Below are 27,362 nucleotides of genomic sequence, written 5' to 3'. Positions count from 1 at the left end.
TAATTAATGTAGCTATTTTCACCAGGACTGACCCGCTGTACCAGTAAGCTGCACAGTATACAGACTGCTTTTTATAATGGCAGCTGATTGGACATCATGGGGATCCTCACTGTTCTCCTTTGCGTTGGCTTCATGTTATGATGGATATAACCTGTATATCATTGTCCTTACAGATGGCCAGCTTTGATTTTTCCCCTCGCTACGCTGTCATCTCGTACGCGTCATTTGCAAAACCCGTTGTGCAACTTTCAGACGACGACAGTGCGAAAGCCGACAAAGTCATTGAGAGGATTAAAAAGTATAAATATACAGGTAATGTAGTTAAATTAACTTCACTAATGATATAAGGAAACACAACTAACCAAAGAACACCAACGACCTCTATATTTTTTTTTTAAATGAGAGAGGAGGGAGGGGGGGGGGACCTGGGGAAAGTCTTTTTAAATGTTGATAATGGCATATTTGCCCAATAAACCCAATTATATAGTTTCTTAAAATCGCCTGTACTATTGATCTCTGCAGAAAAAAATGAAACAACAGTGACACTTTAGGCTCTTAACCATGACATACGAGGTCATACACAATCTGCCCCCTCCATACATCTCTGACCAGATCTTAAAGGGGTACTCTGGGAAAAATGGTTTCAAATCAACTGGTGTCAGAAATTTATAGAGACTTGTAAATCACTTCTGTTTATTTTTATTTTTTTTCTTAAATCAACTGGTACCGAAAAGTTAGATAGATTTGTAAACTACTTCAATAAAAAAAAAAATCTCCAGTCTTCCAGTACTTACCGGCTGCTATATGTCCTGCAGGAAGTGGTGTATTCTTTCCAGTCTAAGGGCCCTTGCACACTACGGAAATCATGCGGATAAGCTCCAGCAGATTCCGTGCGTTTGCCCTTTCTCACCCCTGCATAAAGTGGTTATCCAGCGCTACAAAAACATGGCCACTTTTCCCCCTCCCTTGTCTCCAGTTCAGGTGTGATTTGCAATTAAGCTCCATTTACTTCAATAGAACTGAGTTCCAAATCCCATCCATTCTGTAGACAAGAGAGGGGGAAAAGTGGCCATGTTTTTATGCCATAGGCTCCATTCTATTTAGGCAGATTCCGCAGTCTGCCCAAAAAACTACGGCTGCTATATTACATGTTCCTGCGGCTGACACTGCCATATCAGCCACAGGAACGTTATCTTTTTACCATTTGGATTGGGGCCACCTTTGGGTATACCCGTAATCCAATTAAGCATTGAACACAATGTAAAGTACAGCCAGTCACCGCACTATACATTGTGTGCACAACAATTTTCTACAGCAGCTGTTCGACGAACTGCAGCCATAGCCAATGGCCGTAGAAAATGGGGGCAAATAATACTGCCATGCCACGACCAAATATTAATATCTAATACCATCATACTGTATACAATCCACTATATGCATAATATACCTCCATACAGTGCGCTTATTGCAGCACAGTTACTGTACATCCGGTGACTCACAAGTGACGTCTTCTCTGATTGGAGTCTTCCTCTTCCATCATCTTCCCCACTTGGCCCAGGCTGTCATGATGACTTCTTCTGGTCACAACTCATTGCCGCATAATCTGTCAGACACACATCTTAGGCTCTGCACTTTTATAACACCATTTACCCACCTCTATACAAGCTGCCCTTCGATAGTGCCCCAAATGGTAATAATGCTCCCTTATACAGCCCATATAATATTAGTTCTCTTAACAGTACCCTATACAGCAGTTACCCCATAATAATGCCCCCATGCAAAAGTTACCCCTAATAGTGCCCCACATAGTAGATACCTCATTATTTCACCCATGCAGTAGGTAATCCTATAATAGTGTCGCAAATAGTAATTAAAGGAAACCAATCACAATAACAATACCCCCCCCCCCTTATAGGTCTTCTTGGTTTTTTGTTTCCTGGAATATTTGGCTTGCAACCTCATTATAGAAATACTGGTCGTCTCGCCATATATACCAGTCTGTCATTTAATTTATTCATATTGTTTTCTTGATTTTATGTTGCATTCTGTATGTTAGTCCTTGATCATATGTACAATCAAGGGTGATATATACATATATATAATTACTTTTTTTTCACAGAACATGAAGATAAACAGGGAACCAATACCCGGGCTGCTCTAAGTGAAGTTCATAACATGATGTCTCTGGAACATGTGAGAAACTCTACAAAGTTTCTGTTAACAAGAAATGTTATCCTGCTGATGACTGATGGCAAGTATCAGGCCTTCAGATATCTAGAATTAATAGTCAGTGTTCCATTGTTTTTCACCAAAGTTTAAGAGATCCTATGATGGGTTCAGGCTCTGGTGGTATGGTAGGCCCTAGAGGAGGGGCACTCAACCACTTTTAGTGAAGGTCCACTTACCGGGGTCTATTGTCAGGTGAAGGTCCGACCTGAACATCAGTAGTAAACGTGTTGTTTTGTTAACTTCAATGTTGTTGAACTATTTACATACAGAATTGATGCTTATTAGTGGGAAAACTGGCATTTTTTTCTCTCTCACCAGCCCTTTGAAATTAGGTACAAAGGGGGTGACTGCCCCCAGTAGTATATAGCCCACCTGTGCGCTTCCCCAGTAGTATATAGTCCCCCTGTGCACTCCCCTATTAGTATATAGCCCCCTATGCGTTCCCCCAGTAGTATATTGCCCCCTATGCACTCCCCCAGTAGTATTTAGCCCCCCTGTGTGCTCCCCCAGTAGTATATGGCCCCCCTGTGTGCTTCCCCAGTAGTATATGGCCCCCCTGTGCTCTTCCCCAGTAGTATATGGCCCCCCTGTGCACTCTTCCAGTAGTATATAGCCCCCCTGTGCACTCCCCCAGTAGTATATAGCCCCTCTGTGCACTCCCCCATTAGTATATAGCCCCCCTGTGCGCTCAGTATATAGCCCCCCTGTGCTCTCCCCAGTAGTATACAGACCCCTGCTGTGTGCTCCCCAGTAGTATATAGCCCCCCGTGCGCTCCGCCAGTAGTATATAGCCCCTCTGTGCGCTCCCCCAGTAGTATATAGCCCCCTGTGCACTCCCCCAGTAGTATATAGACCCCTGTGCACTCCCTCAGTAGTATATAGACCTCCTGTGCTCTACCCCAGTAGTATATAGACCCCTGCTTTGTGCTCCCCAGTAGTATTTAGCCCTCCTATGTGATTTCCCTTCCATATAGTCCCCCTGTGCACTCCCCCATTAACTATGAGCTGTGCAGAGCGCAGCTCAGTATACAGGTATACTGAGCTGCAGCAGGGGTGCGGACAGCTGGCCTCTGCGGTCTGCCAGTTGAGGACCCCTGCCCTAGAGGTCAAGCAGAATGGTCTTCAAATTTGCATCCAGTGCTTTAAGCTCACCATGATAGCCTATATTGCATGCCTTTGTCAACAATTGTCTTTCACCTCCCTTAGGAAGGCATAATATGGGTGGAGACCCGACTGTGGAGGTAAAAAGAATCAGAGAACTTCTGGACATCAGGAAGGGCAATGGACGGGAAGATTTTCTGGGTAAGGAATATATCGTACATACTTTGTGTCTTGTTTCGATAGTTGTAAGCTGTATTACTACAAAAAAATTGGTCCATTGGTGGCAACTTATCTTCCCAAGAACAAAAGGATTGTGCAGTTGGAATACAAAATGTCTGATCTTGATTTCCACCAACATCTACTATCAGGGAACAGTCAGGAGGCCACCATATAAATTAGATAGTCAGTCCCTCAACGGCTAGCATGGTTTTATGTATTGCCAGTTCGTCTGAACGTTACTCAACATTTTATAATCTTTTATCTCATATAAAAAACTTTTCTCCTATATCCAGATATCTATGTGTTTGGCCTGGGTAATGATATAAGCGATAATGAAATCAATGATATTGCATCCAAGAAAGATCCTGAGAAGCATGTCTTCAAGATGAAAAATATTGATGATATGAAGGAGGCCTTTGATAAAATGTTAGGTGAGAACACTTCTTTCTTCCCTATTGTTGTAATGCAATGACATTGCAAAGTGTGACGCTGCAAAAAGAACAGTCCACAGGGTGGAATGGGCCTGAAGTCTGCACCACTGGATACTGATGTGGAAATGGGAACAGGAAAGTAAAGCGATGGATATGTCGCTGGAGCAACGTAACCTAAGGGATTGGTGTTCCTGGGTTACCTGGAGAAGGTTCAGTTCACGCTAGCTCTTAATGATTTTACCAGTCCCTTAGGGTCCTATTCCACGGAGCGATAATTGGCCGAATCGGCCCAATTCGGCCGGTTATCGCTCCGTGGAATAGAGACAACAATAGGCCGATGTTCAAACCTAAAATTATCGGCCACCGACCGCCCATCGCTGTGTGGAATAGCGATGCGTGGCGGGCAACTGACGATTTCACAAGCACCATACATTACCTACACATGTTGCAGGTCTTCTCCTGCGCTCCTTCTTCCTCCCGGTCCTAAGTGCAGCAGCTACTGTCTTAGCTGACAGACCGCTCAGCCAATCACTGGCCAGGACCGCCGCGGCCAGTGATTGGGTGAGCGGTCTGTCAGCTCAGACAGGCCGCACCGAAGTTGCTGCTGTACGTGGGATCGGGAGGCAGAAGTAGCGCAGGAGAAGACGTGCAACATGTTTAGGTAAAGTATGGTGTTTAAACAAGGGCTGCAAGGACATTGGTAAACAGTTATCGGGCCGTGTAATAGGCCCAGTAAACGAGCGCCGATCTAGCAGATCGGCACTCGTTTACATTATTGATCGGGCCCCCATTGGCCCGTGGAATAAGACCCTAGTCTTTTGACCCGAATAAGACCCAAGCTTCCGACAGTGCTTTAGTTTCTTAGAAAGGACTGCAGGACTTAGGGTTGTGACACACTGGACTGGTTATGGCCGGAAGCGCACTTGGTGTCTTAGTTTGGGTCAACATACTTAACCATTTACATTTCTCAAAGGCTTTTAGTTCTTTTTTTCTCCTATTCTCTCTGCTCCCAGATACCGTGGTCTTCGCAGGAGCTGGTACAGGAACAAAGAGCATCATATCATAAAACAACAGGGTTAACACAAACCTATACAAAACAAGGCCATTAACAGACTGCACCCAACCACAGGCTCCACCGGGATCCCAATGGGACACTGCACACCCACACATTTTATGCCCTTGGACCTTGTTTCTGTACATTAACAAGTTTGCTTCCTCTCACATTTTACCTTTAGATGATTCAGAAATTCTCCAGATGTGCGGTATTTCCAGAGATCCAGGTCAACTCGGAGTGCAAGAACAGTTACCTTGGATTGCCAAAATTTCCATCACTGTAAGTGGCCATTACTTTTACAACTCTTTTAACATGTAAATGAGCTTGTAGAGAAGGAGATGGACAAGATTATGTCACCTATATCTTATATATTACACCTCTACACTGCTGTACACTGACTCCAGATGTTGTCTAATAGGGTCATATTCTGTCACGTTCAGTCCCTGTGCCTAGCTGTCCTCTCAAGAATCACCATTTCACAGAGCGTTGTCTCCTCTACTATAGCATCCCCCATTGCCAAATATCTTTATCTACTCATATATCAGTTTAGAGGGTTGTTCAGGAGAGGAGAGATAAGGGCTGAACACTGAGCTGACAGAATTCACTGAAAACAGGACCCAGCAACCAGCCCTGTGTGTGTAAACAAGAAGGCTGCAGATGAAAAAAACTAAGCAAAATGTGTAATACAGACCTATATAGAGGGGACTGCACCTAGGTGTTTGGTGATGATGGTACTTGTGGTTCCCCCGGGGTTCCTCTATAACTGCTGCCTGAGCTATTGGGGGAGAAGCCCTTGATGGTGATGAGGTGAAGAATAAAGCAGACAACAGGGAGGGTAAGGATAGTGACATAGGAGAAGGTTTGGTAGGTAAGGATAGTGACATAGGACAATGACACCTTTATTTATTTCCTTTTTTTCCTTTTTTATTGTAGCGGGGAAGTAGTGAAGAGAAATGTAAAGGATCTATTGTGAGCAGAGACTTTGTCCTGACCGCTGCTCATTGCTTCCATCTAGATGAAGAGCTCCATACAATCAATATCAGAGTGGGAGGTAAGTTCTCCTATCAGCTACAACCTCCAGCGTCTTCTCTAGTGGGAGACGGCCCTATGAATGTGAGGTGCACACAGCTACATATATTTCCCTTACATCTCTTGTAGGTAAGTCATTCAAAGCGAAGCAGCTCTACCGTCATCCCAAGTACAACCCAGCTGGCAAACAGGACAAGAAGGTGGAAAAATCCTTTGATTATGATTTGGCTCTCATTGAACTGGATAAAAAGATTCAGTTTTCCCGAACCATTAGGTAAAATAAGTGAAAATCTTCTTGGCTATAGTGAAAAAAAAGATTTCAAGGTATTGGACATAATCAGCAAATCATGGGGCACCGTGACCAATACAGGGACTGGCATTGTTATAGGGACATTGTAATTATGTCTGTTACATGGGATGGCACTATTATGGAGGCATTGTGGCTTGTATTGTTACATGGGGCACAGTAGCTGGATGTATAGATGGCCGTGTTTGGGGCACTGTGGATGAATGGATGGATGTATAGATGGCCGTGTTTGGGGCACTGTGGATGGATGTATAGATGGCCATGTTTGGGGCACTGTGGATGGATGTGTAGATGGCCGTGTTTGGGGCACTGTGGATGGATGGATGTATAGATGGCCGTGTTTGGGGCACTGTGGATGGATGGATGGCCGTGTTGGGGGCACTGTGGATGGATGTATAGATGGCCGTGTTTGGGGCACTGTGGATGGATGTATAGATGGCCGTGTTTGGTGCACTGTTTAGATGGATGTATAGATGGCCGTGTTTGGGGCACTGTGGATGGATGGATGTATAGATGGTCTTGTTTGGGGCACTGTGGTTGGATGGATGTATAGATGGCTGTGTTTGGGGCACTGTGGATGGATGTATAGATGGCCGTGTTTGGGGCACTCTGGATGGATGTATAGATGGCCATGTTTGGGGCACTGTGGATGGATAGATGTATAGATGGCCTTGTTTGTGGCACTGTGGTTGGATGTATAAATGGCCATGTTTGGGGCACTGTGGTTGGATGTATAAATGGCCATGTTTGGGGCACTCTGGATGGATGTATAGATGGCCATGTTTGGGGCACTGTGGATGGATAGATGTATAAATGGCCATGTTTGGGGCACTGTGGATGGATGTATAGATGGCTGTGTTTGGGGCACTGTGGATGGATGTATAGATGGCCGTGTTTGGGGCACTGTGGTTGGATGTATAAATGGCCATGTTTGGGGCACTGTGGATGGATGTATAGATGGCCTTGTTTGTGGCACTGTGGTTGGATGTATAAATGGCCATGTTTGGGGCACTGTGGTTGGATGTATAAATGGCCATGTTTGGGGCTCTGTGGATGGATGTATAGATGGCCGTGTTTGGGGCACTGTGGATGGATAGATGTATAGATGGCCATGTTTGGGGCACTGTGGATGGATAGATGTATAAATGGCCATGTTTGGGGCACTGTGGATGGATGTATAGATGGCTGTGTTTGGGGCACTGTGGATGGATGTATAGATGGCCGTGTTTGGGGCACTGTGGATGGATGTATAGATGGCCGTGTTTGGGGCACTATGGTTGGATGTATAGATGGCCGTGTTTGGGGCACTGTGGATGGATAGATGTATAGATGGCCTTGTTTGGGGCACTATGGTTGGATGTATAGATGGCCGTATTTGGGGCACTGTGGATGGATGTATAGATGGCCCTGTTTGGGGCACTGTGGATGGATGTATAGATGGCCGTGTTTGGGGCACTCTGGATGGAAGTATACATGGCCGTGTTTGTTGCACTGGGGATGGATGGATGTATAGATGGCCGTGTTTGGGGCACTCTGGATGGATGGATGTATAGATGGCCGTGTTTGGGGCACTGTGGTTGGATGAATGTATAGATGGCCGTGTTTGGGGCACTGTGGATGGATGTATAGATGGCCGTGTTTGGGGCACTGTGGATGGATGTATAGATGGTTGTGTTTGGGGCACTGTGGATGGATGTATTGATGGCCGTGTTTGGGGCACTCTGGATGGATGGATGTATAGATGGCCGTGTTTAGGGCACTGTGGATGTATGTATATGTAATTATTCTGATAGCAGAAATAACCTAGCTTCCTCCTTCTGCAGACCTATCTGTCTTCCCTGTACATCTGGAGCCTCCTGGGCTTTAAAGCAAAGAGGGAAATCTGTGACCTGCAGCGACCATGGTGAGTGTCAGAGGAAGGGAATTTAACGTTCTACATTTAACTATTAAAATCTGATCCCTGGAGGTCTAAGTACCTGGAACCCAACTGACATGCTGGGGTTTTTAAACTCTTTCCCAACTGCCCTTACACTAAACAATAGGTTAAACAAGGTAAAGTCCTTAGTTATCCATCATAGATTACATAGATTAATGCAGTAAATATGTACTGCATTGATCCCTATGAGCAATCATCGTATTGCTCATAGGAGTCTCCTAATTTTGTCATTAATAAAAAATCCCATAATAAAGGTTTTAATGCACCTTTTCCTATTTTATAAATAAATAAAAAAAAACATATTTGCTATTGCTGCATGGGGAATCTCCCGCAATATTAAATGATCATATTCCCGATCTCTCACTGTAAACCGTAAGTGCAAACATTTTATTTTTTTGTCACTTCACATGCAGAAAAAGAATATAAAGTGGTCAAAAAGTCGCATATACGCATGCAAGATACGGATAAAAAGTATAGATCATGGTGGAAAAATTAACACCTCAAATAGCACCATTGACCAAAAAATAAAAGCAGCATAAGGAAAGTAATAAAGCAATTTTAAACCTACTTAGTTTTTTTTAAAGGCTTTAATCTTTTTAAAGCAGTAAAATAAAATTAAAGTTATATAAGTTGTCTATTGTAATCAAACTGACTAGAGCAGTGATTTTCAACCTTTTTTGAGCTGCGGCACACTTTTTATACTTAAAAAATCCCGGGGCACACCACCAACCAAAATGGCACAAAATGACATTAAAACAGTACATATTATACATATAGTTAATAATATAGATTCTAAATGTATTTATACTCACTCAGTGTGAAACCTGGGCCTGTTTTCTTCTCCCCCTGTGCTTCTCTCCACCATACTTCTCTCCCCTACTTCTCTCCTGTGCTTCTCTCCACCATACTTCTCCCCCCTGCTTCTCTCCTGTGCTTCTCTCCACCATACTTCTCCCCCCTGCTTCTTTCCCCTATGCTTCTCTCCTGTGCTTCTCTCCACCATACTTCTCCCCCCTGCTTCTCTCCTGTGCTTCTCTCCACCATACTTCTCCCCCCTGCTTCTCTCCCCTGTGCTTCTCTCCCCCATGCTTCTCTCCACCATACTTCTCTCCCCCCTACTTCTCTCCACCAAACTTCTCTCCCCCCTACTTCTCTCCGCTGTTTCTCTCCCCCATTGTTTTCTCCTGTTTCTCTCCCCCATCCCCAGGTTTTTCTCCCCCCCTTCCTCCTCCGAGATGGTTGCTGCTGCTGTCCACTTCACCTACTGGCCGCCTGTAGGGCCTGGACGTGCTCCTCCAATCAGCGGAGACCGGCAGCGTGGTGTGCTGCGTGGGACGTAGTGCACACGTTGATTGGATGCGTGCATCACGGCCCGCCGCAGCGCACCACGCTCCCGGTCTCCACTGATTGGATAGGAGGAGCACGTTCGGGGTGCTACAGGCGGCCAGTAGGTGAGGCGGACAGCAGCGGGGCGATCTGCAGGGGCACCATAGTTTGGGGAACTTTCCCCGCGGCACACCCGACCATGTGTCACGGCACACTAGTTGAAAATCACTGGACTAGAGGAACACAGATAAAATGTCAGTTTTAATACAGGGCAAATAGTGTAAAGACAAAACTCCCCTAAAAAAATTTTTTTTTAAGTTTTTTTTTCCAATTTCTCTGCGTAAATCATTTTTTTTTTCCAGTTTTACTGCATATTTTGTAGAAAAATTAAGTCTGACATTGAAAAGTACTGTATATAGTTTAAATATATAGTAACAATCCAAGTTCCAAAGTTCCTAAAATCATTTTCTTCAGTTGGGTTATGTGATCTAATGGTGACCCACCTGGAAATTACAAGTGTTTCTGTGTTTTCAATGGGGTCACAATCTCATTCAGCAGAACCTCTTGTATGAGGAAGCTGCATGGCCTGTTTCTTCACAAGCTTTTCAAAGGGGTAGATATAAAAAACTCAGCTCCTGTCACATCATTGTAATGGATTTGTTGACAGTTTAGTCTCCCTGACCGTGTACTCATGGCGTTTTAGCTTATTTAGACATAACTAGACATAAGGATTATTACACGGTCCTCTCAGCGAGCGCTGGCACTGGCTGTAGCTCCCCATGTAATGCATGGGATTAACAACAGATTTTACAAAAAAAGAGAATGCAGTTTAAAATCTGAAAGTAAACATGATAGCCAATCAGAGGTGACATGACCTAAATACAGTAATATACAGGCAAAAAAAAAAAGCTAAAGATTTTACACCTATAACATTTTTTTTCTAGAAAAAACACTACTCCCATCAGATATGGAGAGGGCCAAGTTTGTCGCAGAAGAGACAACTAATGCGCTGGAGTGGAAGGATGTGTTTGTAAAGCGAGGCAATTGGGTAAGGCAGCCTGCCACATTGGAAAGGGAAGAGTCTTATGTTTTAATGGCAGAAAATCGGCATATTCCTGCCCTTATAGCTTTTTTCCTCTCTGGAGCTGTGTGGGAGCTCATTTTATTTTCGCACTGTGTGGTACCATTTTGCGACTTTTTGGATTCAACTTTCGATCCTGCCATTGGGTGTTCATTTTCATTTACAGTGTTCGTTGTGCAGGAGAAATATTGTTATACACGAGTAGATAGAACATTTCCACATGCGATAAGCCGGTAATGGCAATTTTTTGGGGGGCAATTTAGACTTTTTATATAAAAAATTGGGAGGGGGGGATTAGTTTTAAAAACCTTTTCCATGACATTTTTAGTCCCCCTAATAGATTTCTCTATATGATTGTTTCAATTCAATACAGTTCAATACAATACAGGCCGCCACTGTTTTTTCATCTGTATCCGACGTTCCTCTCTAGTGTTATTGTTATCGCTATTACTGTAGTGCGTAATCCACATCACTAGAGAAGCCGACATTATATTTTATACCAAGTATCAGGTTTGGACAGGAGAGGGACAGTGGAAAATGTAAACTTTCCTGACATTTGTATGGTGGATGTGTTTGGTGCGACTTTTGTTATGCCGCCAACTAGATGCTGGTAAACATCTGGCATCAATACATGTCCCAGTTAGGCACAAAGAAGTGGTTAATTGAACAAGTGCCCCTAGAAGACCCTTGAGGACAGACCCCAGAGCATGCTCCCTCTTTCCCAACCACAGCTCTCAGACCAGAGAACACACTTCCACCTTAAAACAACCCCCCAACCATAAATATGGGCACCACCCTCCACTTCATAACAGCCTCCCACCTTAATCACGTGACTTGTCTCCTGTTTCAGGCCAAGTGGATTGGTGCGGCAGCCTGCAGTATGCCGAGTCAGGTGATCTGCAGGCGATCTCTCCACCAATCAGGAAGCAGGGCTGCTTACGTCACTTCCGTGCTTATGTGGACATCCTGGCTTGGCGTTACATGTAGCCAATAAAGAACAGTGCTTAGCCGGGATGCCTCATTACTAACGGGAACTATGGTGACTGTGTTAAGGTGGCGGGACAGCACCCAAATAAACAGACCTATTAGGCAGATTTCCTACGGGTTCCACAGTGAAAAATAGCGATTGGCACTCTCGCAATATGAACAAGGTCCCATTAGGATATCCCGCTGGTATTTTTGCCCACAGTCAAAAGGGTATGGGGTGCTCCTTCCCATGAAATGAAGTTCCAATATAATAACATTCAGTACAAGAGATACAAGGAAGGCACAAACCATTAAAACGTGACTTTTATTCTAGCTTCATTAAAAACAGTCCATTCTATTCGGGCGACTAGGACGCCAGCACCATGTGGTGAACGTACGTGACAGCTGTTTCGTGTGCGTCAGCACGTTTCTTCAGACCTCACCACATGGTGCTGGCGTCCTAGTCGCCCAAATAGAATGGACTGTTTTTAATGAAGCTACAATAAAAGTCAAGTTTTAATGGTGAGTGGCCTCCTTGTATCTCTTGTACTGAAGATTTCCCATGGGCATATTGATATTGCTGTCCATATTCTGTTTTCAAGTTTTGCTGAGTAAACAGGTACTGTATGTATGGGGCAGTCACCACCTCTCAGTTCTAAACAGAGAGAGTTCTTTATGCCCTATTGACAGCAGTGGTGACCACCCCTTCATGATTCACAAACTGCTACAATGCCCATAGACTGTCATGGGGGCGGTCATCACGCGACTCATTGGGGCATGAACCTGAGGTCTTGTAGCATTGACAACTTCCTTTCTTCTTCACAGAGGCTTAACTGTCTTGAGGCTACCAAAAAGATTGACAAATTTAAGGATACGCCGGACATTAAAGACCTGATAACTGATAATTTCATATGTACGGGAGGGACGGAACCTCAGGTGGATCCACCAACCTGCAAAGGTAACTCATTCCTCTTCATATGTCATAGGGAAACTGTATATAACTTATTGTACTGTATGTTCAATGCCAATACCCATTAGTGATTCATGTGTGTAGCTACCAGCCACAATGTGCATTACTCAGCCACCCAGCGTAGTGCCCTGGTACTGCTGTGTCAGAGTTCCTACAGATCTGCAGACTTATCCAGTTATCCATTGCTACAAAAACATGGCCACTTTTCCCCCTACTGTTGTCTCCAGTTCAGGTGCGGTTTGCAATTAACCCCTTAAAGACAGAGCCAATTTCGATTTTTGCATTTTCATTTTTTCCTCCTTCTGCTTAAAAGGCCATAGCACTTTTTTTTTCCACCTAAAAACCCACATGAGCCCTTATTTTTTCCGCCACTAATTGTACTTTGCAATGACAGGCTGAATTTTTGCATAAAGTGCACTGCGAAACCACAAAAAAATTGTGTGGTGAAATTGAAAAAAAACCCCTGCATTTTGTTTATTTGGGGGGTATGTGTTTTTACGCCATTCGCCCCGGGGGTAAAACTGACTTGTTATATATGTTCCTCAAGTCGTTACGATTACAACGATATATAAAATGTATAACTTTTCTTTTATCTGATGGCCTGTAAAAAATTCAAACCATTGTTAACAAATATACGTTCCTTAAAATCGCTCCATTCCCAGGCTTATAGCGCTTTTATTCTTTGGTCTATGGGGCTGTGTCAGGTGTCATTTTTTGCGCCATGATGTTTACTTTCTATCGGTACCTTGATTGCGCATATACGACTTTTTGATCTCTTTTTATTACAATTTTTCTGGATTTGATGCGACCAAAAATGCGCAATTTTGCACTTTGGGATTTTTTTGCGCTTACGCCGTTTACCGTGTGAGATGTGATTAATTAATATTTCAGGTGATTACGCACACGGCGATAGCAAGCATGTTTGTTTATTTATTTATTTATATTTATAACCTGGGAAAAGGGGGGTTATTCTGACTTTTATTAGGGGAGGGGGCTTTTTATTGACAACAACACTTTTTAAAAAATTTTTTTTACACATATACTAGAAGCCCCCCTGGGGTTAGGGCTATTCCCCCCTGGGGTTAGGGTTATTCCCCCCTGGGGTTAGGGCTATTCCCCCCCTGGGGTTAGGGTTATTCCCCCCTGGGGTTAGGGTTATTCCCCCCCTGGGGTTAGTGTTATTCCCCCTGGGTTAGGGTTATTCCCCCTGGGGTAAGGGTTATTCCCCCTGGGGTTAGGGTTATTCTCCCTGGGGTTAGCATTATTCCCCCTGGGGGACTTTGATCTCTCATTGAGATCTTTGCTGTATAGTTATACAGCAAAGATCAATGAGATCGGCACTCGTTTACTTTCGGCTGCTGCAGCCGAAAACAAACGAGTGCCGAGCCGGGGTCGGCGCCATCTTGGAGCGGACCCCGGCTGGCATCAGCCACGGAGATCGCTCCTCCGGGACAACGTCTCGGGGGAGCGATCTTCGCCACTAGACACCAGGGAAGTGCTGTATCCGGTAATCGGATGCAGTTGTCAACTTTGACAGCTGCATCTGATTACTGTATTAGCGGGCACGGCGATCGGACCGTGCCCGCTTAAACCGTGGTCCCGGGCTACACGCGGCACCCGGGAGCGCGGCGGTTCAGAGCGGGGTCGCCGCGCGGCCCCGCTCTGAACACCCTTACCGGCAATAGGGCGTAAATATACGCCCTTTGTCGTTAAGGGGTTAAGCTCCATTTACTTCAATGGAACTGAGTTTCAAAACCCCACCCAAACTGGAGACAACAGTAGGGGGAAAGTGGCCATGTTTTTGTAGCGCTGGATAACCCCTTTAAGGAGAGATGGGGATGAGCGTTACAGACCTTCCTGAGAATCAATTTTGTAAAAAGCAGCAATGAAGGGATAAGAGGTAGACAGAGTAGGCAACTGCCTAAAGCACCATTGTGGGAGGATTCTAGATTAAAACCCCATGGCAGAGGCTGGAAGGACTGGACCTAGCAGTGCTAAGTGAAACATCTCTGCATCACTATGTCTCCCACTGGGATTATTGTAAAAGCTCATTCTCGGCACTCACCATAATGCTTCATAATTTTTTTTTGTAGAAAAAAATCCATCACAAAATACAACAGCAACAGGACGTTTTAGCGTCAGGCCTTTCTTAACTGTCTACTGTCTAGACCGCTGAGAAAGGCCTGACGCCGAAACGTCCTGTTGCTGTTGTATTTTGTGATGGATTTTTTTCTACAATAAAAATTATAAAGCATTATGGTGAGTGCCGAGACTGAATTTTGACAATATCTCTGGGATTTTTTTCTTACTGCGAGCACCACCCATAGACACAGAAGTGCCGTGTAAAAGACTCTCCCACTGGGATTACACACGGCTCCAGGGTCAATCCACAAGACATCAGAGGGAGACATAGTACGGGTTAAAAGTACATACTTATGGCTCCCGAGCATTTTTGCAACCGAGTGACGTCAAAAGAGCTCTCAACTATAGTGAGAGAGAAAGGAGCAATTTTGCTAATGCTAAGTATTCATTTGCATTAATTTGAGAATAACCCCTTTATTATGGTAAAAGGAAAAATGTCATTACAAAAACAAACTCTTCAACAAAAAACAAGCTCTCATCTGGCTCTGTAAATGGAATAACAAAAAGTTTGGCTCTTAGAAGGTGAAGAAGGAAAAAAAATGAAAGTTTAAAGAACTCTGTAAGTCAAGGTAGGGTGGCTCATGGTTCCTAGGATAAGATTATGCCTGGAGATCTATATAGAGCGGATAGGGTTAAGTATAAGAATATTAGGGATATATTAGGAATTGTTAGGGAAGGGGCTTAATTGGGGGCGATTAACTGAACTTCTGTTACTTCATTTCTCCTACTACAGGTGACTCTGGGGGTCCTCTTATTGTGCAGTACAAACAACGCTTCATCCAGGTGGGTGGCATTTCTTCTTATGTCCATTGAATTTTTTTTTGTGCATTTGATTCATGTTAGGTCAGTTTTGGCATTGTATATGGTGCTACATCATGATGGACCAAAACTTTCTCTACATGCTCAGAGGAAGCCCCTGCTGTCTATGGAGAAGGAGCCACCCACTCAGATGGGATGTATTTTCCCCCCAATATATACAATAGTAGTGAAGGAAAAGAGTGATTTGCTCACCATATAGCCGCCAACTTCGGGTTACGAAACCCACTGTGCTCCAATTATAAGGAGCAATATACTCACAGAGTCGATATGACTTGAATCTTTTTTATTTTCTTCTCTTTAAAGTTAATGCAGCAAAAAGTTTACATGCTCACAGCTGATGTTACTCTCAGACTCGGACGCCCAAGTACGTCCTCCTCGCGGACGTTTCGGAGGATACAGACTCCTCCTTCCTCATGCGCGAGGACGTAAGGGAGAGGGCGGGATTATAATGAATCAACATTTAACCCTGTAGATATCGCTGGTGAGTAATATGACATGTAATATAACGCAATGCTACAAATTCATTATAATACGCATGAAAGTTGGGTGGGACTAAAGGTAATAACTATACGTGCTCTATATTTACAAAAATGCACTAAAACTGCATACTTCATTGAGTCCGTTAGGGCTCAATGTTTCTAATTTGGAAATCCAATATGTCTCACAACGGAGTAACCGCTTGCGGTTCTCCTCTCTGTCTGCACAAAGCTCAACCTGCTCCACAATTTGCCATCGTAAATCGCAGATGTTATGTCGATTTTCGGAGAAGTGTCTCGCAACTGTTGTCTCCCCGAACAGTCTCTGCTCTTCATCTTTTCTACTCTCTTGTTTAGTGTCAAACTTACGTATAGCTGTTTTATGTTCGTTGAGGCGAATTTTTATCGGGCGGCTCGTCTGTCCGACATACCCTAGTCCACAGGGACATTTAAGGAGATACACCACATTTTTATCGTTACAGGTAAAAAAACCTTTCACTGGATATTTGGTGCCTTTTCTAGGGTGGCTAATGTACTCCCCTTTTATAATGGCACTACAGTGTTGGCAAGATAGGCAGCTAAATGTGCCTTTACGTCTGCTGGCTAGAAATGTCTGTTTAGAGATTTTCTTTTTTGCTATATCACCTCTAATTAATTTGTTACACAGTGACTTATTTTTTCTATAGCAGAAAATCGGATTCTCTCTAAAGATATTATTATACTTCGGATCACTTTTTAGTAGATCCCAATGTTTCAAAACACATTTTCTGATAATATCAGCATGTCGGTCATAAGTAGTACAAAATACCAATTTTTCTTTTTTATCTGTTCTCGTATGTTTTTTCCTTAAATCATTTCTCTGTAACTTTCTTACTTCTTTTTCTGTTCTTTCAATCTCATTCTTATTATAACCTCTTTCTTCAAATTTCTCCTTAATTTTCTCTGCATTTTTCTTATACTCATTCTCTGTACTAGCTATACGTCTTGCTCTAATGAACTGTGATTTGGGTAAACTTTTAAAGACATGGGGGGCATGTTGGCTTTCTCGATGTAACATATTATTACGATCGGTTGGTTTAGAAAACATCGTTGTTTCAAACCCTGTATCCTGTTTTATGATCTCTACATCCAAAAAATGGATTTTAACAGGATTGTATTCCAATGTAAATTTTATGGACTCGTGACATTTATTTAAAGTCTCCACGAATGCCAATAAGGAAGATTCGTCCGACGTCCAGAGCAGGCACACGTCATCCACGTATCTCACCCACGTGGACGACGTGGGCATGGTCGGGACGACGAACGTCTCCTCAAAGGCATGCATAAAGATGTTGGCTAAACTTGGGGCTACCGATGACCCCATTGAAACACCATGGGTCTGCAGAAAAAAGTCGTCATCAAATCTAAAGTAATTCTTGCTCAGGACAAGTTCTAGCAATCCCATAAGGAAATTTATCATATTATTACTCAGCTTGATATCTTTGTTCAGTTGTTCTCTGATACATGCCATGCCCTCATCTTGTGGGATGTTAGTATATAAACTCTGCACATCAAGTGTGCAGAGATAAGTAACTTCTTTAGTGTTTATTTGTTCCATCACATTGAGGAAATGGCACGTATCAACGAGACATCTGTCTAATTTCTTCACAATATCCTGTAAAAAGGAATCAACGTATACTGACAGGGACTGCAGCAGCGACCCGGAGCCTGAAACAATAGGCCGTCCGGGTGGGCTGCTGCAGTCCTTGTGTATCTTAGGTAGGAGATACAGAATGGGGACACGGGGGGTCTCTACGTATAAAGCATCTGCTGTTTTTTGCTGAATGACACCACCTACCACTCCTTCATTTATGAAGGAATCTACTTCAGCTTTAAACCGCGTTGTAGGATCTCCCGGTAGTTTACGGTATGTTTTAACATCTGTTAGTTGGCGTAGGGCTTCAGCGACGTAGGAGGTGCGATTCTGCACAACAATCGCACCTCCTTTGTCGGCCCTCTTAATGACTATGGAGGTGTCATTCTGCAAACCATTCAAAGCTTCCATTTCATCTTTAGTCAGATTGACTTGTTTGGCAGTCGCATGATCCCATAAAACATGGGCATCCTGCAATACCATGCGTTCAAACATGTTTAAAGAATCATTCTGTACAACAGGATCAAAGGAACTTTTTTGGTATAGGGCATTAGGTATTATATCTAAGGGAGAAGTGTGACCTTTCTCAGACCTCTTTACATCAAAGAAATGGATTTTCAACCGTAGTTGTCTGCAAAATTTGTAAAAGTCAACCTGAAAGTCAAATTCAGTAATGTCCTTTGTGGGGACAAACCCCAAACCCTTATTTAACACTTTAATTTCATTGTCATTAAGTGTCCGGTCTGAAAGGTTTACAACCAAATTTTTTTCTTTAGAAAAACACATAGTGTTTATTTTTTCTTTTTTTCTTTCACAATGCGTTTTTCTTTTCCTTTTCCTGTGGTATTCTTTGGAACTATTGTCCCTTCTGATGGAGTTATTCCCTCTGAATCCTCTGTAGTCTCCTCTCCTGAGGTTGTCTTCTCTAAAAAACGAATCGCTCTTTTCTTTGGTTTATATCTATTGCTGGTTTCACCCGATGTCTCTGATGAGTAGTCGGTAGACTCTCCCGATTTATCGCCTCTTTGTTGTCTGTCTCGTCTTATTTGTCTACGTTCATCCGCCCACGTATATACGCGATTAAGTAGATAATCGCGCGTATCGCCATTAACTCCATCAGAAGGGACAATAGTTCCAAAGAATACCACAGGAAAAGGAAAAGAAAAACGCATTGTGAAAGAAAAAAAGAAAAAATAAACACTATGTGTTTTTCTAAAGAAAAAAATTTGGTTGTAAACCTTTCAGACCGGACACTTAATGACAATGAAATTAAAGTGTTAAATAAGGGTTTGGGGTTTGTCCCCACAAAGGACATTACTGAATTTGACTTTCAGGTTGACTTTTACAAATTTTGCAGACAACTACGGTTGAAAATCCATTTCTTTGATGTAAAGAGGTCTGAGAAAGGTCACACTTCTCCCTTAGATATAATACCTAATGCCCTATACCAAAAAAGTTCCTTTGATCCTGTTGTACAGAATGATTCTTTAAACATGTTTGAACGCATGGTATTGCAGGATGCCCATGTTTTATGGGATCATGCGACTGCCAAACAAGTCAATCTGACTAAAGATGAAATGGAAGCTTTGAATGGTTTGCAGAATGACACCTCCATAGTCATTAAGAGGGCCGACAAGGGAGGTGCGATTGTTGTGCAGAATCGCACCTCCTACGTCGCTGAAGCCCTACGCCAACTAACAGATGTTAAAACATACCGTAAACTACCGGGAGATCCTACAACGCGGTTTAAAGCTGAAGTAGATTCCTTCATAAATGAAGGAGTGGTAGGTGGTGTCATTCAGCAAAAAACAGCAGATGCTTTATACGTAGAGACCCCCCGTGTCCCCATTCTGTATCTCCTACCTAAGATACACAAGGACTGCAGCAGCCCACCCGGACGGCCTATTGTTTCAGGCTCCGGGTCGCTGCTGCAGTCCCTGTCAGTATACGTTGATTCCTTTTTACAGGATATTGTGAAGAAATTAGACAGATGTCTCGTTGATACGTGCCATTTCCTCAATGTGATGGAACAAATAAACACTAAAGAAGTTACTTATCTCTGCACACTTGATGTGCAGAGTTTATATACTAACATCCCACAAGATGAGGGCATGGCATGTATCAGAGAACAACTGAACAAAGATATCAAGCTGAGTAATAATATGATAAATTTCCTTATGGGATTGCTAGAACTTGTCCTGAGCAAGAATTACTTTAGATTTGATGACGACTTTTTTCTGCAGACCCATGGTGTTTCAATGGGGTCATCGGTAGCCCCAAGTTTAGCCAACATCTTTATGCATGCCTTTGAGGAGACGTTCGTCGTCCCGACCATGCCCACGTCGTCCACGTGGGTGAGATACGTGGATGACGTGTGCCTGCTCTGGACGTCGGACGAATCTTCCTTATTGGCATTCGTGGAGACTTTAAATAAATGTCACGAGTCCATAAAATTTACATTGGAATACAATCCTGTTAAAATCCATTTTTTGGATGTAGAGATCATAAAACAGGATACAGGGTTTGAAACAACGATGTTTTCTAAACCAACCGATCGTAATAATATGTTACATCGAGAAAGCCAACATGCCCCCCATGTCTTTAAAAGTTTACCCAAATCACAGTTCATTAGAGCAAGACGTATAGCTAGTACAGAGAATGAGTATAAGAAAAATGCAGAGAAAATTAAGGAGAAATTTGAAGAAAGAGGTTATAATAAGAATGAGATTGAAAGAACAGAAAAAGAAGTAAGAAAGTTACAGAGAAATGATTTAAGGAAAAAACATACGAGAACAGATAAAAAAGAAAAATTGGTATTTTGTACTACTTATGACCGACATGCTGATATTATCAGAAAATGTGTTTTGAAACATTGGGATCTACTAAAAAGTGATCCGAAGTATAATAATATCTTTAGAGAGAATCCGATTTTCTGCTATAGAAAAAATAAGTCACTGTGTAACAAATTAATTAGAGGTGATATAGCAAAAAAGAAAATCTCTAAACAGACATTTCTAGCCAGCAGACGTAAAGGCACATTTAGCTGCCTATCTTGCCAACACTGTAGTGCCATTATAAAAGGGGAGTACATTAGCCACCCTAGAAAAGGCACCAAATATCCAGTGAAAGGTTTTTTTTACCTGTAACGATAAAAATGTGGTGTATCTCCTTAAATGTCCCTGTGGACTAGGGTATGTCGGACAGACGAGCCGCCCGATAAAAATTCGCCTCAACGAACATAAAACAGCTATACGTAAGTTTGACACTAAACAAGAGAGTAGAAAAGATGAAGAGCAGAGACTGTTCGGGGAGACAACAGTTGCGAGACACTTCTCCGAAAATCGACATAACATCTGCGATTTACGATGGCAAATTGTGGAGCAGGTTGAGCTTTGTGCAGACAGAGAGGAGAACCGCAAGCGGTTACTCCGTTGTGAGACATATTGGATTTCCAAATTAGAAACATTGAGCCCTAACGGACTCAATGAAGTATGCAGTTTTAGTGCATTTTTGTAAATATAGAGCACGTATAGTTATTACCTTTAGTCCCACCCAACTTTCATGCGTATTATAATGAATTTGTAGCATTGCGTTATATTACATGTCATATTACTCACCAGCGATATCTACAGGGTTAAATGTTGATTCATTATAATCCCGCCCTCTCCCTTACGTCCTCGCGCATGAGGAAGGAGGAGTCTGTATCCTCCGAAACGTCCGCGAGGAGGACGTACTTGGGCGTCCGAGTCTGAGAGTAACATCAGCTGTGAGCATGTAAACTTTTTGCTGCATTAACTTTAAAGAGAAGAAAATAAAAAAGATTCAAGTCATATCGACTCTGTGAGTATATTGCTCCTTATAATTGGAGCACAGTGGGTTTCGTAACCCGAAGTTGGCGGCTATATGGTGAGCAAATCACTCTTTTCCTTCACTACTATTGTATATATTGGATGTTTTGTCCGGACTGGTGGAGCTCGGAAGTGTGGAGGGTGCTCATAAGCATTATAGTGTGCGTTATCTCTTGTCACATAGTATGTATTTTCCCCCCTTCATGGGCATTATATGCCAACAAACAGGGCAGGGTTGATGCCCTTCTGTCTCCTCTACAAGAGATAGTCAACAGGAAGACACCATCTATAAACACACTCGAAATCTTGGCAAAACGCCATAATAGATCATTCTCCTATATGTGCAGCAGTATGTGCTCCAGGCCTCATCTACCATGAGCCTCTAGGGTAGGGAATACCTGTCAGACAGCTACTTCCTGTCAGCCATACTTTCCTCCATAGGTCACCCAGTGGCTCCTCCCCTTATAGGATATTTATTAAACAAATACTAATAGGGCATATGGAAATAGGCTGTTTTCAGAGCTTTAACTCAAAGCTACAGCTTTGTGCCTGAATTTCTCAGCATTGAGGACACCATTCTTACAAACTACATTTACTGAATTTTTTTTTATAGAGTGTGGACGCCATATTTTGAAAGCCCAATCTGCTTTAACATTTTTGTCTAGGAGAGACCTTGCTTACACCGTACGTCTTGTTGCTGTGCTCAGTCTTGGTGTGCTTATGACCTGTGACATGAAACTGTATTTTAATACTTTATATTTCCTTCAGAGTTTGGCTGTTCCGCACCCAGTTTTAAGCCTTTTTCTTCTTTAAGTGTTCGAACCTACCAATTATTGTTATTAGCACTTGTTTGGTATAACTGATTAACCCCTTGATGTCCTGGTACGTAGTGTGGTTGTTAGGGGTGTATAAAGCAGGTTTGGGGTCCTGCCTACTTCATACCCAGTGGCTGTCTGGGGCATTCATCAAAGACCTGCCTCTTAAATTGCAAGAAACTACACAAATTGGGTATCATTGTAATCGTACTGACCTAAAGAAGCAAGATAGCATGTAAGTGTGACCACACAGTGAACAATGTAAAGAAGAAACCCCCCTCCTCCAACTTGCATTTTTTTTTTAAATTTAGAAATAGAAAGCATCATTACCAAGTACAATTGGTCTCGGGAAAAACGAACCACCATATGTCTCTATAGATGGAAAAACCAAAAAAATTATGGCTTTATAAGGCAAAGAGGAAAAAAAAAAAGACAACTCAAAAATGAAACTCATACACTGGACTATAATCCCTGTACAAGATACCTAGAAGAAATCATACCTAGAAGAGAAAGGGCGATAACACTGGTCAACAAATTTTCAAAAGTTGTTTGGTTCAGAAATAAAATTAGCCATTTCTTAATGATTTTTATGTGCTGAATTCAAATATCACAAGGAAAAATGTGAATTGTCTCTAGTTTCTATGATATGGAAGAGTTCTCATGTTACTGTGAATTGTATAGAATACAGTATAATAGCCGACATATTTATTACTTCTGCAATCACAAGGAAGCAAGTTTACTGTTCATAAACTTTTGAAATATGTTCATAGGAAACTTAGTTCTATCTGAAATCAACTACAATTTACAGGCAGATCCAAGAATTTTTACAAATTAATTATGTTTATTGAACTCTGAAATGGAGGTCCTTATTCAATGGCTTCTCGGTGCATTTACACGTCTTTTGTATACATACATGGGATTGTCTCTGATAACTGTCCAACAGTAATCTGCAAGCATTGAAGGGTTCCATTTACCCCAATACCTTAGGCTAAGTTCACAGTTTTTTGCAATCCGTGTTTTTCGTCCGTTTTTTGCGAAAAACTGATGAAAAAAACATGCATTTGTGTGCATCCATTTTGATCCGCTTTTCCATTGACTTCCATTATAAAAAAAAAAGGATCGAAACTGATCCGTTTTTTTTTAAACGGACACAAAAGTAGTGTTGACACTACTTTTGTGTCCGTTAAAAAAAAAACGTATCCGTTTTTTTTTTAATAAGGGAAGTCAATGGAAAAACGCACACAAATGCAATTTTTTTTTCATCCGTTTTTCGCAAAAAAAGGATAAAAAACACGGATAGCAAAAAAGCAGTGTGAACCTAGCCTTATACCATAACTATTGGTCATTCTAATGGTGTGTTTACACAGAGAGATTTATCTGACAGATTTTTTAAAGCCAAAGCCAGGAACAGACTATGAATAGGGAACAGGTCGTAAAGGAAAGATTGAGATATCTCCTCTTTCCAAATCCATTCCTGGCTTTGGCTTCCAAAATCTGTCAGATAAATCTCTCTGTGTAAACGCACCATAAGATGATGCAATATACCAGTTGATGATGCAATACTAATGATGCAAACTTTTCCTAGTATTGTATCACAGGCTATGAGAAGTATAGAAAGTACGTCTATATCTTGAAAATTAGAGCCAATTTCAAAATTTGATCATCATTTTCGATCTCAGCACCCCAAAATTAGTTAAGTTCAACTGTTTTCATGTCGGAACCTTTTTGGCTGTTGACCAATGAAATCAAATACTGATTTTAGTCTCCTCTGTTAATTGATAAAAATATTAACCTATTAACGCTTCTATTTCCGTACTTTTGCATAGCACTGTACACTTCTTGTATTATTCGTTGGTGATTGTAGGGTTTGTACTGACCTCACGTCTCCTTTACCATTTAGGTGGGCGTTATTAGTTGGGGAACAATCAACAGCTGTGATGGAACTAAAAGAAAACAAGACCCGGTATCACCGCTGTCCCGGGACTTCCATACTGATCTGTTCCATATGGTGGATTGGCTGAAGGAAAAGGTGCCAGAGCTGGAGTTCCTGGCCTAAAGCTTCCAAGCGATGGAACCATGCAGGCAATGACTGGGGCCGCTCCATTGGCCTAAGATTTGGTTGGACACACTGGAAAAAGAGACTTTAGGAAGTGACAGTAATAAAATATCCCCAGCACTACATTATACACAGCAATATGGGATCACAGATACAATACATGTACTACTGGGATTATATAGACAGGACTTCTAGAGTTAACCTATTAGGCTCCTTTACATTGTGTCAGCCATAATGAGCACAAACCAGTAATATGGGGGAAGAAAATTTAAAGTTTGCTTCTTGTATAATAACGTGTACAGACAGTACATGGTTTCTGCTTCTAAAGAAGAAATTAAACTGTAATCTGATTGGCTCTTGTGGGTAACCCCCCTGTTTATTGCCTCAACAAATATTCATACATGGGGCCCCGTTTAACCTGTTTTACTCAATACAATGTGTGTGAAGTGTTTTTACATCATAATAGGAAAGCTTGTACCGGCCTGTGCTATCCTCCAACACTTTGCCCCAAATGTTTCCTTATTTAAGTTGAGAGAAGCGATACGAGGACCCAACTCGACAAGACTCCACAGAGAGACAGAGGGGAGAAATTAGCTGAGACAGTTCATGGTAGGAGCTCAATTCTCCAGCCACTGATGGTTGCAAGATAGTGGACTCACAGAAATCCTATTGCCATTGCCCATGTGGCTACACCTCACGGACCCCACACTTATGACATTGCTGTGAGGAGTAGAGGAGAAGATTGTCCCCAATTATTTTACTTTGCATTAAGTAATAAAGTAATGTTCCTGTCACTGTGGTGAAGTTACGTGTGTCCCGTTGGGTCTTCTAGACATTATTATACCCTGTAGAATGAGTATTTTGTTACTCAAGCCTGGCCAGGTCTCTCCTCACAATCCTGGCGGATTGGCAACTGAACAAGACCACCTTAAAATAAAGTGAACGACGGCAGTACACACAAAAAAATCTGAATTATCCTATGAAGCTCCTAATTTATTGTAAATATACTAATATACTGTAATAAACAAATACCAAAATAAACCAAAGTATACCAAGAATTACTGAGAGCCTCCTGGTAATCTTATGATTCATATAATCCACTAGATCTATAGAAAAGAAACTGTCTGACTATCAGAGACCTCAAGTTTTTGGAAATCTACTTACGTCATTCTGATCGTCTACAATGTTTTTTAACCCGTCAGGTGGATCCCAGAGGACTTGCATAAGATTAAAAAAACATGGCTGCTTTCTTCTAAAAACGTCCACAAGTTCCCTGTCCACAGATCTTGTCTGGTATTGCAGGTCATCCTCATTCATTTCAATAAGGAATACCGATGACACAGGTTAGCCCATAGTCTAGAACACAGGTGTCAAACTTCAGCCCTCCAGCTGTTGCAAAACTACAATTCCCATCATGCCTGGACAGCTATAGCTTTGGATGTCCAGGCATGAAGGGAATTAGTTTTGCAACAGCTGGAGGGCTGGAGGGGGCCATGGACGAGAAACTTCTTAGCAGGATTCTGTTGGGATTAGGGGGTACAAGTTATAAGGGCTCTCTGTGTAGACAGTAGGGGGCAGACTGCTGAAAAGTGTCTGAAGTGAGAGGCACAGGCTCTTTGGGAAAGGGGCACAAGATGTGACAGTGCTTTGTGAGGGAGAAGTAACACTATGGCCTCTTTCACACCGCGTACTGTCCACAACTGTGGGCCATATTGTATCCACTTTATTCTATGGGCTAAAGTACATGACCACAGATTGTATAGTCCATGGGGGAGATTTATCAAACATGGTGTAAAGTGAAACTGGCTCAGTTGCCCCTAGCAACCAATCAGATTCCAATTTAAATTTTAAAGAGTCTGTGAGGAATGAAAGGTGGAATCTGATTGGTTGCTAGTGACAACTGATCCACTTTCACTTTACACCATGTTTGATAAATCTCCCCCCATGTGTTTGTCGAGAGCCTGGATTGTTCCGATTGTGGTCCAGTTTACCTTCTGCACCGTGCATAATCTTTATTTGAGGGTGGCCCATGGTTGTTTTGTTGGCCACATGAAGAAGGCCTAAGGCTCGGTTCATACTAGCTCAGTATAGAAATATTTTTGACATCTGTATTCCAAGTCGGGGCCCAACCATAAGTTTAACGACCTCAAGTGCCCGAATATGGATGTACTGTAAATATATCTCCATTTTAGGTAGGTGTACATTTTGTACACACAAAAAGTCACATAATTCATGTGTACACCCAGGGGTAAATCTAGGGTCTCTGCTGCCCAAGGCAAACTATAGAGAAAGGTGCCTCACCCTCAAGTAATGACAGATTTACATTGCCCAATTATTGTCAAAACTGTTCAGTGTTAACAAAGGAGACTCTCTATATACAATATAGAAGAGACTAACCAAGAATCAATAATAAATATCACCATACTGTGACTGGATGATACCACCAAACCATGTCTACATAACACCAAGATACCGTGACTGGATGATACCACCATACCATGTCTACATAACACCAAGATACTGTGACACGATGACACTCCCATACTGTGAAGTGATGGCACCTCCATACTGTGACTGGATGATACCACCATACCATGTCTACATAACACCAAGATACTGTGACACAATGGCACCTGTTTTCCACAGCTAGTTGTACAACCACAATGGGTTGTTAGACAAGACTCTTAGGGAAACCAGCGAAAAGGGAGTCTTCACCCTAGCCTACACAGCTAAAACAGGACAGTCAACCACCTTAGAGAAAAGGGATGGATTATTCAAGACTGGACCTGCAGTAGAGCACAGTGCCAACAAGCCACTCTCTACTGACAAGACGCTCAGCTTTGTAGAAAGGGTTGTACAAGCCATGCTCCACCCAGAGCAGAGACCTGGGACTTGTACTACCTCAGTAGGACGGAAACCCGACA

General features: G+C 42.4%; 1 protein-coding gene across 1 annotated transcript in view; it reads left to right on the top strand.

Annotated features, from left to right (window-relative positions):
* The window catches only part of LOC138766410 (complement factor B-like), a 61,110-nt gene extending 35,614 nt beyond the window's left edge, over positions 1 to 25,496 (top strand). Inside the window, exons 8-19 of the mRNA XM_069943995.1 lie at positions 174 to 312; positions 2,120 to 2,251; positions 3,436 to 3,531; positions 3,843 to 3,980; positions 5,216 to 5,313; positions 5,968 to 6,085; positions 6,193 to 6,337; positions 8,194 to 8,273; positions 10,577 to 10,680; positions 12,505 to 12,637; positions 15,525 to 15,574; positions 24,283 to 25,496. Of these exons, the coding sequence (XP_069800096.1) occupies positions 174 to 312; positions 2,120 to 2,251; positions 3,436 to 3,531; positions 3,843 to 3,980; positions 5,216 to 5,313; positions 5,968 to 6,085; positions 6,193 to 6,337; positions 8,194 to 8,273; positions 10,577 to 10,680; positions 12,505 to 12,637; positions 15,525 to 15,574; positions 24,283 to 24,438 (1,389 nt within the window). The 3' untranslated portion in view covers positions 24,439 to 25,496. The remainder of the gene's footprint in view (positions 1 to 173; positions 313 to 2,119; positions 2,252 to 3,435; positions 3,532 to 3,842; positions 3,981 to 5,215; positions 5,314 to 5,967; positions 6,086 to 6,192; positions 6,338 to 8,193; positions 8,274 to 10,576; positions 10,681 to 12,504; positions 12,638 to 15,524; positions 15,575 to 24,282) is intronic.
* The last annotated feature ends 1,866 nt before the right edge of the window (positions 25,497 to 27,362 follow it).

Source organism: Dendropsophus ebraccatus, chromosome 10, assembly GCF_027789765.1.
Source record: "Dendropsophus ebraccatus isolate aDenEbr1 chromosome 10, aDenEbr1.pat, whole genome shotgun sequence".
Lineage (NCBI taxonomy): Eukaryota > Metazoa > Chordata > Amphibia > Anura > Hylidae > Dendropsophus > Dendropsophus ebraccatus.
The sequence above is the reverse complement of the archived record's forward strand: the minus strand, read 5'-3'. Positions and strand labels throughout refer to the sequence as shown.